Source organism: Rhipicephalus microplus, unplaced genomic scaffold (genome assembly GCF_043290135.1).
Source record: "Rhipicephalus microplus isolate Deutch F79 unplaced genomic scaffold, USDA_Rmic scaffold_48, whole genome shotgun sequence".
Lineage (NCBI taxonomy): Eukaryota > Metazoa > Arthropoda > Arachnida > Ixodida > Ixodidae > Rhipicephalus > Rhipicephalus microplus.
In genome coordinates this window covers 1,030,266-1,045,309 of record NW_027464621.1, presented here as the reverse complement: position 1 = coordinate 1,045,309, position 15,044 = coordinate 1,030,266, and the positions used below count along the sequence as shown (strand labels likewise).

General features: G+C 44.3%; 1 protein-coding gene across 3 annotated transcripts in view; it reads right to left on the bottom strand.

Annotated features, from left to right (window-relative positions):
- Positions 1 to 3,620: 3,620 nt before the first annotated feature.
- Positions 3,621 to 15,044, bottom strand: part of LOC119176980 (enhancer of mRNA-decapping protein 4) — a 311,927-nt gene continuing 300,503 nt past the window's right edge. For all 3 annotated transcript variants that reach the window (XM_075884808.1, XM_075884809.1, XM_075884810.1), the window contains one exon: positions 3,621 to 3,911. In XM_075884808.1, coding sequence (XP_075740923.1) covers positions 3,728 to 3,911 — 184 coding nt within the window. In that variant the 3' untranslated portion in view covers positions 3,621 to 3,727. The remainder of the gene's footprint in view (positions 3,912 to 15,044) is intronic.

Below are 15,044 nucleotides of genomic sequence, written 5' to 3'. Positions count from 1 at the left end.
GCTCGATAACCAGCACTATTAGCACAATGCCCCGAGAAAGTCTCGAGAACCTGTACTTCAATCACTTCTCTCATTTTTAAATTAAGCTGTTGGGGTGATGTCAAATGACGCTGAATGCCACATTCACAAAAGCAATAGCTTCATGTGTGCCCCGCCACGGTGGTGTAGTGGCTAAGGTACTTGGCTGCTGACCCGCAGGATTAAATGCCAGCTGTGGTAGCTGCATTTCCGATGGAGGCGGAAATGTTAGGCCCGTGTACTCGGATTTGGGTGCATGTTAAAGAACCCCAGGTGGTCAATAATTTCCGGAGCCCTCCACTACGGCGTCTCTCATAATCAAATGGTGGTTTTGGGACGTTGAACCTCCAAAATCAAATAGCTTCATGTCGACTGGTGCCAATCATGATTATTGCCAGAATTATTGTATACACTACAAAAACGGTTATAAACATTCATTTTCCCAGAGAATTACCACACTGTAACTAGCCATGTACTAATCACATGTGACAACCACATTTGATATATTTGCCTTGTATGCCAAAGGTACAATGAGTTGGTTAGTTATGGCAGCCTACAACCATCTCGCGATATACTTACCTCAAGTCTCCGACCGTACACAAAGTTGGTTTCTGGTTTGGCTTGAATTTTATAACTTGCTTTTCTCAATACGACAGATGCTTCCTCGTTTGATCCTACTAAACATTTCAAAGCTGCATTTTTTACTACTCGCTTCCAATCTGGCCTGAATACCTCCTTTGGATTGCGTTGTCTATAAACTAAGTAGATTTATTGAGAAAATAAAATGTTTCTATTGTTACACTCACTAAAAGAAAAGAGCACAATATTCATCTGCAATATGTTTCAGTTATCCGTAATGCAACCAACACTAAAGATGTACCCCCATTTAACAGAGGAACACCTGTGAGTGCATGGGCCAAACGTGGGCACAAGTCAGGTGCAATAATTGTTGCTGGGGATATATGTGCCCAAACCACAATATGATTGAGGCACCCTATAGTGGGGGATTCTAAGTGAATTACAACAACATGGGTTGTTTTAATGTTCTTTTAAAGTTTAAACACAGCTTTTTTTTTTTTTTGCTACTGAAAGGCCGCCACTGTGGCCAGGAATAAAATTCGGGCCCTCAGAGTCCACAGCTGATCAACGCCAGGTGTTTGCTTGTGTTCTAGCATCTTGTTGGATTCTCATTTTTAGCAGGGATCTTTAGTGGCTGTACCATGCACGATTACCATCCCCTTCCCGTAGCTCGAGTCATCATAGCTACAGTCATTCGGGTGACTACGGAAACAGGCTAGGTCAACAAAACAGCACTTTATTGCTAAATGCAAGTGAAAACATCGGTGTTGCGGTCTCATGATGGCTTGCAGTGGCCGAACACACGAGGGTAGTTTCTCACTAAGGTAAGAGTCTCAAAGGGGGAGCGCGAATGCTTCCGAAATTTCGCGTCCTCAAAACAACTATAGCCAAAAAATCAATTCCGTCAAAACAACTCGCGTATGTCTTCACATGTGAACGGACGGGACCGTGCAGCTGGCTGCCGCGAAAGCATGGGCTTCGCTCGCTACTAGATTCTAAGAACAGGAATGGCGAAACGCTTCTAGCCTTTTTTATGTCTTTACAGCCTTTCATCTGCCACTGCGTCAGCCACGTGTCCTCGGAGCTCGTAGATCGCTGCAACGGTTGCGCCAAATGGTAGTTTTGTTTTCAATCCTTGCGCCTTCAAAACTAAGCCGTTTTATGCTATCCATGATCACAACTGCCACAGTTTTGTCTGACAAAGTTTGCGGAAAGCAGCGTTGCTTTGACTGGTCGAGCGTTGGCCGCGCGCACACTTTCGGAGTTCTGTGATCGTGATACATGATCGTGTCGAATTACCGCGGTTTCGTCCACCGCAGTTGTGGCAACGACAACCACATGCACTGTGGAAGATAGTGCGTGCACTGGTCGTACGCGTACTTCTGAAGATTAAGCACGCTGCTTTCTATCAGCCTTCATTCGACTGTTTTGGTACTATTGGCCCAATAAACACATAAATTTGGCTGGAGAATTTAAAGAATTCGTATCTGCCGCGAGTTTGCATCACCGAGACTACTGTACGTTTAGATAAATGCCACTCAAATGTGTCTATAACGAAATGCGGTGGCCTCTCAAAAAGCTTGGAACGGACTGACCTGCACTTTTGTCAATGCGGCCGCATCTCGCACACAAATTTAGATATCCGGGATATATTTATGGCAACTGTACAAACGGAAGAAACGGTTGTAATCCGAGAGTTTCCTGGACAATACAGGAGACTTGGCAGGTATGTGATAACACCAAGTATCTACCGGTGGCAGAATATAGCACAATGCCGTTTTTGTGGCCTCTGCAATTAGCTACGGCAATGCGTCATAGCCAATCGCAGAGGCCTTGTATTTTTCTAATTTTATTTTTATCAGAAATAAAATGTTCGTAAAATTTCAGGTAAGATTTGTAAAATCTTAACTGTGGCCGAAATTCGTATATTTTACGGAAAAATCGGAAGAGTTGGCAGGTATGGTGTAGCCAAGAAGTAAAACATGCTGCCCCAATTATCAGTGGTGGTCTAGTCTGCTTTGGCAAGCTTTCTTAAATCTGATGATTTGCCACTATTCTCACCACCATGGGTACTATAAACACTAGTCACTAAAGGATGTGCGAGAATCATGAGAATAACATGGTTTACGCGAGGCCCCGGTGACCGGAGTTTGCCATTTCAGTGATCCCACAATCAGTATTTAATGCCACCACTTGGAGGAGAAACAGACTTGTCGGGAAATAAAGGCACAATTTGCCAAGTCACTGAGTCAACACTAAGCTATTGAATAAATAGAAAGCCTTTATTTCTCTGCAATCTACAAAACAAATCACTTAGTGAACAATACAGGAAGAGTGTCAAATGAAATGCAAAAACATTACAGTGAGGTAAAAGTGATATCAACAGTTCTTAAAATTTGAACTAAAAAAAAAAGGACGACACATTATGCTCTATGTGGAAACTTGAAGGAAGAGGGAGGGAAGAGAAATGCTGTGCTAAGAGGTGAAAATTGGGCAATTAAATGGAGGGCAATATTTATGTGCTGTGCAGCACAGAGCCTGTTAAAGGTCCAACGTTGATTAAAACCAGGTACATCATACACCTGCATTCTGCCTCACTGTTCTTGAAAGGGGAGCAGTAGAATATTGTTTAACCTTTTACTTTCTTTCAAAATGTTTAGAAAATTGGTACAAAAAGCACATGAAGAAAAAACTATGAAAATAAACATCAATACACACAGTCTTGGTTATTGCAAGTAATAAATAATGCATAGACTGCTATTGAATTTATGCTAAGGAAAGTTTGATGTTTTGAAAACAAGAGCTTTTCTCCTCCCTCCTTACCAGTGAAAAAAAAAAAAAAAAAATCAGAAACGAAAAAAAGGGAGACAACAGGTTTTAAACAATGGGTGGTCCCCCAAAACACCCTTAACAACATTATACTGCACCAGAGCCAAATCTGTGCACATGGGCAACTACACTTCTCGTGCACGCTTCCATCGTTCTAGCCCGCAGTAATCTGTGCACTCATAGCACCTGCCCAGTACCGCAACAAACACCAAACTTTAATGTGCCAAGAACAGCAAACTACAAAAATTTTATAGCAGCTCGGCCACACATTTTCCAAGATGCCACACACGGTGACTGGAAGCTAGCCGGCAAGGCAGCTCTGAGTGACCATGAGCAAGCGTTTAGCCATTCGTCCCTTGTCATGGGCAGGGGCTCCTGTGAGGAACATCTCGACCTTTTGGCACAGCTGCGTCAGGATGACTTGTACATGTTCCTTGGTCACAACATTTTCTTTGTCCAAGCTGAGAACAGCCTCTTCCAGGTATCTGCCGAAAAATATAAAGCAATGTGACCTTTTCAATAGAAAGCTACCATATTACACTAAGTATCATGGCAACACCATGCCACAACAACATTTTCAAGCCTCTTCCAGGTATCTGCCGAAAAATATAAAGCAATGTGACCTTTTCAATAGAAAGCTACCATTACACTTAGTATCATGGCAACACCATGCCACAACAACATTTTCAAACTATAAAATGTCAGCGAAATTTGTCAAGATTTTGAAGGAGGTTATAAAGTAGCACAAAAAATACTGCCAGACCAGGTGAAAACCAACCATAACAAGAGTGTGAAAAAAAAAAAGCCATAATGCAAGAATAAAAAATAGTTTGACACCTGTCAGACATTGAAGAAGCATAAAAAGAAAAAGTAACCAATTATCACACCACGAAAGCCCTACCTGAGAAACAGCTGATTATACCAACACATCCTTGTTATTTTCTTCTTTGGTTCATTTTGTCAAATAGGACAAATACAGGATGAACTAGCCAGAACAGTTCTGTGCATCCTTTAATACCTTGTTTATCTTCACTAACAATGGTTTATTTTTTCAGTCCCTTTTCAAAAGTATCGAAAGTAATTTGCTTGATGTGCACTGGAAGAAAGCCTGGTATTCTAACACGCGGATACCTTACGCCCCTGCCACATGACATATGTAACATCATTTGCAGTAAATCACATTCAAGGTGAATATGATTACGACTTTGTGTTCCTTATCTACATGAGAGTCAGAATAGCACACAATTTGCCATTGATGTTGATGTCTGTCACCTCCTCAGTGCACTATCTGCTTCCTATAATTATCCTCTGACGAAACTGTAGAGTTTGCTTCCATGGCTGGCTATTACCGTATTTACTCGCATAATAGATGCATTTTTTTCCCCAAGAAATTTGGCTCCAAGTTCGAGGTGCGCCTGTTACACGGGGTAAAATTTCTGACAATTTTAATTTTGACTATAGGACCACTGATAAGGTACACAACACCGAAGTGGCAAATATCCCCACTACAGACGAAACAAACTTCTTCATGCATTACCAACACTGGCGCAGAGCATGTTGAGCATGCAGTCTCACGTGTTCCGAGAATCGACGAATGCGACAGGGTGTGCTTGCAAGCATTCAAATTTCCAAAAATTGACATCAGAAAACCCACACTGCCAACAAAATGAACGTGATAAAGAGCTACTAAAAAGAAGCGCCATTGCAGAAATTCACCATTATGCGCATTATCATGACCAAAGTTTCGTGCGCTGAATGGTACCAATCGTTCGATTTCATGGGCTCGCACCCCATATCCAAGACATTAGGCGCTTTTAGTTGACCAATAATGAGGCCCCATTCCACTCAAACGATCAACATTACCGGAGTGCAACGTGCGTAGTTGGTTTTAGCCAAGCGTCTTTCGTTCAAGGCAATTGCGACGCCACCCATGCATGAAAGTCAAAAGTAGTTGAAAATAAAAATAAAAGCAGAATACTTCTTGAAATCACCACTGCACGCTATGAAACGATAGTGCGAGAGTGCCACCTGAAGTAGCTTCCTTACACTTTGCCAAAAAGAAAGAAAATACTTTCTGGCGGGTACTTCAGGCAACACCTACTGTGGTACTGTATTTGTTTATTGGTGGCGATGGCACACGTCAGAAGAATCACATTTGTGCTTGTAAACACACACTGCCATTTGGTGACTGACCATGCGCGTTACCAGCTGGTACAAATTATCGAGCTTTCGCTGTGTTGCTTACTAGTTCACAGTTACTCGTGTTGGTGCCACTTTTGAGGGGACACCGATACCAGGGTGTCTACCAATTTGATATTTCTAAATTCCCTGACTTCACCAGGTTTTCCATGAAGATTAAAAGCAAATTCCATGACCACCTCGTCTGCTTGGAAAACTCTGTGCACTGGAAACTAACCCTCACGTGGTAAAAAAAATCCGGTGCTCCATATAAAATAAGTAAACATATTTACCAGACGCACTTAGAATGTTCCAAGCGCGTGCTGTAAATGTGTATGTCTGGCCAAAATAAAACCCCTGTGCACAAGTTGGCACGAGGCGCGAGCATGCGGCACAAGACACAAGCATGCACAGTAGAGGTGTAGATACCACCAACACTGGATTTCAGAGTAAGTGCGACTATAAAATGCTCCACACTTCAAAGAAGCTTGCATCATGCCTGCACCTGGAATCCAGATACAGACGACTGTACATACGCTGTAAAGGAGTGTGATGGGATGCTTCTGATAATGTACCATCGCTGGCTACATCATGTAATTAGGTGTACTTAAGTACGCTGTGCCTTTCTGATGGCTTCTATTGTGAACAAGGCTCTCTCCCATATCGGGTGCCGAAACGTCAGTACACTTTGTTTGTGTTCCATGGGTCGGTGTATCCTTTCGTGTTTACACTAAGAAGCAACAGTTATGCACTGCCCCCCCCCCCCCCCCTTTTTGCACACCTCTTCCAGCAGCTCACTGTAGTTGCAGTTGGAAGTGCGACTTTTCAAGTTTGGTCAATGGTAATGCTTATTTTTCTGACGGCCGCACAGAACTGCTGTCAGTTTCCATGAACTGGCCAGGTTTTTCAGATTCATAGACACCCTGATGGCAATAACAGTGATGAGACAAGCACTAGCAAGTCCCATAAATGAATCTAATTACAACATGATCGAACTACACTAGATATGGATGCGGCTGCTAGCCAACGCCCTGCATTGCTTGGTTGACCGTAATAACCGTCTAGATATGGCAGTTTACACTTCCAAACACTGATGAAACATTGAGTCGTGCAGAACCCAATGCTGGGGATGGACCACCTGCCACCATGTGAGTGGCTTGTACTGTTAAAATGAGCAGTGGAGAATTGGAAGCAGTTCATCCAATATATAGAACTCGTACTTCAAAGCTACTGTACCGAATGAAGAACAAAAGTCAGCACAGAATTCTGCCATTGTTTTTAACATTGCCAACACCTCATCAAGACTCCTAAACTCTTTAAGCCGTGCGAGGTTTCCATGCAAGGCCTGGCAAACAATCCTGTAACCGAATGAACAAGCTCCTGAGAGTCCACATTTACACTGGTCCCCCAGAGTACAATAGCCCCCAAAGGACCTTTGCGTAGTGATTGACTACTGTGGGGGTACTAACATCCCCTGTAAAGTTATTTGTGCCTCATAGCGCACATGTCTCGCGAATAGGCCGCATTTCGCGTTCACAACTACCGTGCGGTAGGGGGCGTTGTGCTCACGAGTGTATATTATGACCACCATCACCATCATGGTTAGTATGTAGCGCTGGCAGTGACACCTGGCGGCAGGCCTGGCATGCGGCGCCCGAGATATAAGCGGTCCTCTTTGGCTGGTAGCGCGAATGGTTGTCTCTAGCAAAGGGTCTGCCATAGGTGGCACCGCGAGTCGTCTGCGGTGGGCCTTTGTGGTAAGTCAGGCGTTGGTGAAGCCACCTTGTGCGGGTTCTTGCATTTGTTATGTTGTTGAGTGTTGTGTAATATTGTGTAAGGTTGTTTTTAGTGCGTTGATGACAACTGATGTATAATAATTTGGCTGACGATATCGATCTAAAAGCAGTCAAATAAATGTGTGTTGTCTGGTTCGTTCTGACTGCGTCTGCTGTGTCCATTCATTCCAAAAGCGTGGTGCTCTCCACATCAAGACCCCACACTGGCTGCCCAACGTGGGGCTCTTGGAGCATCGGACAACAGTTTTCGCAGTTCGAAACAGCCTTTTTTTTTTTTTTTTTAATTGCGGTAGAGCAGGCCTGGGGGGCTTTTATTGCTAATGTTGGCAGAGTGCTTTGTTGAAAGCAAGGAGATCAGATGTTGTGAAGTTTGCGAACTTGTCGGTACGTTGAGTTTTTCTTTTTATGTTCACAAGCGTTTTTTTTGTTATTGTTGATTTTCCAGAACGTTGTTTAGTTGGGACAAGAGCCATGCAGTCTGCATCTTGCGGTGAGCAAAGCTTAGAGAACGTGGATTGTAGGCCAAGCCCGAAGCGAGTGAGTACGAATGTCTCGTAGGTGGTCCGATTTTTTGTAAATAGCTTCTTTTATATGTTTAGACTCCGGGGAGTCGGGCGTTGTTGCCGTCTTGCCTTGCGGCTTAACGCCAGGGCGTCGTGACACTGTCTGGGACGGTGGACACCGATCGCTCGGTAAGCTGCTGTGTGCGGTGAGCGAGTAGGGCCACGTTACAGAGTGAATGTGTCCTTGCGGCTGCCTCGTCTGCGCCTAGGCTGGGTGCTGGGTGGATGCCGGTTGTTGTCAAGCGACTCATTAGGCCTAAGGCTCTATGCAGCCACCTGTCGCACGTGGCACAACTAGGTGGATCGTGGCGTTGCACTCTGCTTCCCTCACTTTTTTATCTTGCGATGCATGAGTTCAAAAAAGTGACCTTTCTTTTAATTTTGCTGGGCATCTCGGCCGCTGTTGTTGTATTAGCTAGCAGCACTGACCATCGTACTGCGTGGGCGAGGAGCCTGAAGCTCCCTTTCCTTTGCCCTACTGCATTGTTCTGTCGATCGATTGATTGGTGGGGTTTAACGTCCCAAAACCACCATATGATTATGAGAGACGCCAGAGTGGAGGGCTCTGGAAATTTCGACTACCTGGGGTTCTTTAACGTGCACCCAAATCTGAGCACACGGGCCTACATTGTTCTGTCGAGTGTTTTCGAATGTACGCAGTGGGAGTGATGTAACCCACGACTGGCTGTCTTCTGCACATCGTCAGCGCGGCTGGCCAGGAATGTGGTCGTGAAGTTGGGCAATGGACATGCCTGGGAGCTGTGCAACTGCCTGCAGTCCGGCGCGAGTCACAGTTCCTCACGCTGACAGCAACGTTGCAGTTGCGGGACCGGTACTGAGGTGAAGTCATCGAGCCAGACAGTGCAACAGTGTCAACCCGCGGCGGTGTCTTGGTGCACGGGCATTATGTAGGGACATGTATTGTCATTTTATTGTGAGAGCTTGTGTAGGGGATTTCTTTTCTTTGCGGAATATGGTTTGAATTGAGGTTAAGGAAATGCAGGGGTGATAACACCCCCTGTAAAGTTGTTTGCGCCTCATGGCGCACATGTCTCGCGAATTGGCCGCATTTCGGGTTTACAACTACCGTGCGGTAGGAAGCCTGCTCGCGAGCGTTTGTTATCACCACCATCATCATCATGGTTAGTGCATAGTGACGCCTGGAGGCAGGCCTGGGTGGCGGGGCTCGAGATATGAGTGGTCCTCTTTGGCGATTGGCGCAAACGGTTGTCGTAGGTGGCTCCGGTGGGCCCTCGTGGCAAGTCAAGCGTTGGCGAAGCCGCCTTGTGTGGGTTCTAGTGTTTGTTATGTTGCTAAGGGGAGATGCTACTCGAAAACACTTTTTTTCAATATTCACCCTAGAGCAATGAAACTTGAGCTGTTTATAGAACTTTTTATGCCAATTTCAAATATATAATTAGTTTTCTTGCAAGTTGCTTACTTTTAACTCTGCAAAATGACAAAGTGAAAACCTTAACCCTTTTGCCCCCCCCCCCCCTCAACTTCCGTAATTTTTTACCATTCATAGTTCATAATGTTTAAAATAAAGTGTAGAATGCAAATAACTAATTAGGAAGCACATACAAAATATGTAATAGGCGTGAAAAATAATAGACGTAAAAAGTCCATACTTCACCTACCCTAGTAAAGGTTTACATAGAATTTTTTATTATACAATAAAATATTGAAATTTAAACTACATAATTGCATTCGCCACACTTTCGAAAACCATTTGGGCAAAATTTTATGCAGATCCGAGCACTAGAAGTGCCCGAAAAAGCAGGGCACATTGAAAAAAATGGCAAAATTTGTGTTAAAAAAAGTTTTAAAATTAAAACTGAGTTTTTATTTATCAAAGATATCATGAAATCTTTGATATCATTAAAACACCAAATATCAAATATCATTAAAACACCAAATATCATTAAAACACCAAAAAGACGCCAGCCCCACGCGTTTGTCCCTCTCGGCGTTTTCGAGCAGACTCCTCACAGACAGGGCCATGAAACGCTTGCCAAACTTCTGCTCCATCTGGCAGAGCTTTTTGCCAACTGCAAGCTAAGAAGAAGTTCTACAGGACTGCGAAATCCAAACTAAGTCCAGTGTCATGCCATCTTGCGGCCATGTTTGTGCCACATACTGTCGTACATAATGACAATGTCGTCCCTGCTATGTTCTCTCACTGCGGGCTCTTTCAACCTCACAAGATTGGTGTTGACATCATCCATTGCCACATCACGAACTTTCTGGCTGACGGGTGTGAATGACTTTTGATGCATTGGTTTCGATTTTGATGCATTGACCGCAAGTTTGGCATTGATTGCAAGATGGCTTCATTTTGATGCATTGGTCGCAAGTGAAAGCCGCACAAGGGCTTTCACTTGCGAGCAATGCTTTTTTCCTTCATAACGGAGATAGTTACATGAGAAAAGCATTGTTCAGCTGCGCTGCTTGACAAGACATGGACCCCGCAAATAGGCTTTACAGCACATACAGGTGGGCAGCGGCCAATAGCGGTCCCCGGGCCGAACCACGTGATAATCCAGTCTCGGCGCTCGAAAAACGTGCAGAAGCGTGCTTCTTTTTATAATTTCTTACGCCGCATCAACAGGAAAAACTGTTGTTGCTTGAAGAGTGAGGCTCGACTCTTCAACTAATGCGATCAACAAAGGCAACTGGCGGCGCATTATTGGCGGGAAGGTGCTCGAAGACTGCACACTTTGGACCTTTCAACGGGCACCTTGTGCTCTTTAGATGCAATTTTAAAGCATTTCCAGTTAAGTTTCGACCTGTACTTTTTTTTTTCATAACAGTAGAGGTACTAATCTTATCAAAACAGGCAAAAAGTAAGAATCGGTAATTTTTGAAAAAAAAAAAAAAAAAAACTAGTTTTTCGACCGGCATCTCCCCTTAAGTGTTGTGTTATGTTGTGTAAGGCAGTTCTTAGCTTGTTGATTACAATTAATGTATAATTTGGCTGATGATATCGTCAATCTGAAAGCAGTTAAATAAATGTATTGTCTGGTTCGTTCCGACCTCACCTGCTGTGTCAGTTCACTCCAAGAGCGTGGTGCTCTCCCCATCCAAACCACACACAACCAACCGATCACTTGCCACATCCCACAAGAAGCCGACACACTTCCTCGAAGAATGACAAGGCCGTGCAAGGCACCGACGCACTTGGAAGACGTCAACTAAAGAGGAAAGATGATGCACTGGGTATCTCCTCAATGCAGCATGGTGACCTGCCCACTGGCAATAAAGCTGGAAGCAGATGTGGGCATGTGGCAAGATTTCAATAACAATTCCTTGCTTGCTTGTGGTTTTTGTGTGGTTGTTAAAGCATTGCCAAAAGTTCTAAGGTTCATGGGCTGCATGCTGCCTAGAGTATTAGTATGGCTGGTGGTTATCATATGCTGCCACTAACACAATTGATTATACTTGCTATTCCAAAAAACAAGCACACGAGGGCAAAGTGATACAAAAATAATTTAATTTATGAGAAGCAATGTCCACTGTCCAACGCCAAGCCCCAATGCAAGCCCTGACAAATGTACAGCTGTAGTAATACACCACTACTGATGTGACAGGGCGAATGGCTCTGCTGTTCTTGCATCCTAGCCAACAGCCCATGTACAGCAGCATAAGTTTTTTCAATACACGCAAAAAGAAGGAAAAGCAGCAACAAGTATGTCTTAGTTGCGAGTGTCGGTGGTTCATTCCCAGGTGCTATCACAGTTTCAAAATGGAGGGCAGTCTTAGTTGCGAGTGTCGGTGGTTCATTCCCAGATGCTATCACAGTTTCAAAATGGAGGGCAGGGGGAAGAAAGAGGCCCTATGAAGATACCAACACTTGGGCAATTAGTGGTGACAAGATTGCGTGGCCAGACTGACCAGATCTGAATAGCATATTTTCTATGCCCTGGCTGGCTGCTCAGAAGAAAGGAATCAGGGACTCCATTCTCTGTTGAGTAGGAGAATTGTCTAATTGTGAGCTAAAGTGCTGTTGCCCCGCAAAAAGCTAACAACGCATCGTCATGCAGCTTCTTAGTTATATTTCTGTCCTAAGTCACTCCACCAAGCACAAGTACGTTTAAGAACGATAGTACTTGAAATGGGTGTGAAGTGGCAGTATGAACTGAAAACTATTGGAAACTGAAAAATGTAATACTTGTGCACAAAAGTGTGTCACCAACTTGTACTTGTAGATACTTGTAGATTAAATGGAATTCACAGGTTTTCATTCAACTAATCGACAGCACCTGCCCGTGGTGATGTCACTAGATGTACAAGTTGGTGTCATCATAGGCAATGATGGCACCAGAAAGGCCTCGAAAGGAGCACGAGATTCTTTTTTCAATGCTATGGCACTCCAGGGTGCTTAGTGCTGCCACGTTTAGTATAGGTATTGTAGCAACACTCAACTGGAGCTGTATGTTTACTTGACATAAGTAAGCAATGTCGGGGGTGTTTTATGGGCCCTTTCGCTTGCACTTGTGGGAAAGGGAACAAGTATATGCTTGCCTCAGTAGGGTACATACAGGTTTCAAAAGAGAAATTTTAAGGATGTTTCAAGGGTCTGTCACCTGTTATTAAAGTACAAAAAAGTGACATCCAAATGAGGATTTTTTTTTCTACTATGAGAATGTTTCAAAATTGTGACGAAGTTTGTTGCACCTATACAGTGTGACCACATTACAACAGACCTCCATAGTGAAGAGGATTTTGGTATGTTGTAAAAGGAGTATTTAAAATCCAAGTACTGTTGAGCAGACTTTTATGAAAACACTGAGTGGATCTGTTATCACCAGAGAGAAACACAAGTCACGTCGAATTTATTCTCAATGAGGCATAAAAAATTTGATTTTTTGGAAATCATTTTTCAGTGTCTGTAGCCTGTTTTCCAACCGATTCCAAAATATTTTCATTGAAAACTATGTGGAAGCGCTGCAAAAAGGTTTCTGAGCCTGCCAAGGTGGTACAAATCATCGCGAGACACACACACACACACACACACAAAAAAACACGGCGTTCTTCATTTAAAAAATTTATAGCTTTGCGACGGCACAACTGCCCACCACAGTTTCGGGCTCGCCGTAAAAGCATTTTGTAAAGAGCATTCCGTGTTCAAAAAGCAGATGTATGAAATTTATTTGGAGGATTCCGATAGGCTGCTGATGCCGTATTGCACCGGTACCCCTCGCTAGTTCGATGCTCATTCCGGATACGCCTCCATGATAGCGTCGTCTGCTTCTTGTGCGTCCCTAGGTCGCGGCTGTCTAAAATCGCACTGCTTAGTGACGTTTTCGCCCTCATTCTGTGTTTACGGATTGTTAAGACAGCTGCAAGCGGAGATTACGATGGCACGCTATACTCGTCGCGAACATCGCACACGCGAAAACCATCATGCTGCGTGCCGATTTTTCGTCACTGTAGCTAGGCATAACTCATCACTAACAGACTAGAGATATGCGGCCTTCACTCTTAAATCTGTACGTCGATATCCGCGGCCCTATTCCTGTCCTGAAAGTATGCCTGAAGTCAGAAGTCATTGAATTTGGGATGTCCGCGGTAGAAATGTCTGCTGTAAAGGATTCCTGACCACCTTGTTGGCCTCACATTTTAGTTAATTATATCAGAATGTCCATTGTACCAGTAAACGAAGCTCAATGAATAAAACAAATCTGAAGGTTGGCATAACGCCGTGAATTAGTATCGCATTTACTCGCGTAATTCTCGCACACCCCACATCGCCCAACAAAAATACGATTTTTTTCCTGGAGTAATTATCGTACCTCCGAAAATTGCCGAAATAACGTCGTCTGCTCGTTCCAGCCGAATATGATGATACAGTAGACTCGCGATAATTCAAACTCTGATAATTCGAACTTTCGGTTAATTCATACAAAATTCAAAATTTTGGTTGGCTCGCTATGCTTTCAATATATTTAAAAGCCGCTTAATTCAAACTTCGTCATTCGGTTAATTCGTACTTTCTGCCTGTCCATACCGGAAAATTTCTGCTGATTTGCCGGCAATATTTAAAAATTTGCGTGCTTATGATTATCATAATAGTCTGATATTGAAAAATAAGCGCCTTAAAACTTCAAGGGAAAAGGTTTTGCCACACAATCATTTCTCAGCATTCCGCGCCGCGGTGGGAAAAAAAACGAAAAACAAAAACGGCCCGGTGGTTACGAAGCTGGCTCGCGGCTTATCTCTGCTTTTCCGGCGTGCCGGTGGCGCCGGCCGACTCCGAAGCACGTGACCTGCCCACAGAATGCGTACAGGTCTGCCCGTCTTTCTTACGTGCTGCGCATTTGTCGATCGACCATGTCACCGCGAGGAAAATATCGGACACTACCCCTAAAAGAGAAATTGGCCGCTATCCAAGAAGTCGACGCTGGAGTAAAGAAGACCGAAGTGGCACTGAAGTATGGAATAACCAAAAGTACTCTCACAACCATTCTGAAAGCCAAAGACAAGCTGCAGAATAACGCGAGCCGCTTCGCTCCCGATCGGAAAAGGCTTACGGAAGCTGCGTACCCGGATCTCGAAAACGCCGTGCTTCGTTGGCTCAAGCGCGCACGGAGCTCCAATTTACCGATAAATGGGCCAATCCTACGAGAGAAAGCTGAAGAACTTTCCTTGCGCTTGGGAATTGAAGATTTCAAGTGCAGCGATGGCTGGATTTCTCGGTTCAAGGAACGCCACGGTCTCTCCTTCAAAACAGTGAGTGGTGAAGCAGCAGTGGTCGATGAAGCTGTTTCTTCTGACTGGCGGCAGACTAGACTTCAAAGCCTGCTGCTTGAATACTCCCCGGCTGATGTATATAATGCCGACGAAATGGGGCTGTTTTTTAAGTGCCTGCCCGATCAAACCTTGTGTCGCAAGGGAGAGCGTTGCACTGGCGGAAAGCTGAGCAAAGAACGGTTAACCGTCATGGTTTGCGCCAATATGGACGGAAGTCACAAGCCAGAACTCTTCGTTGTGGGCAAGTCAAAGCGTCCCAGGTGCTTTAAAGGCGTCCGGACGCTCCCAGTTGCATATGACGGAAACACGCGAGCCTGGATGACGCAAG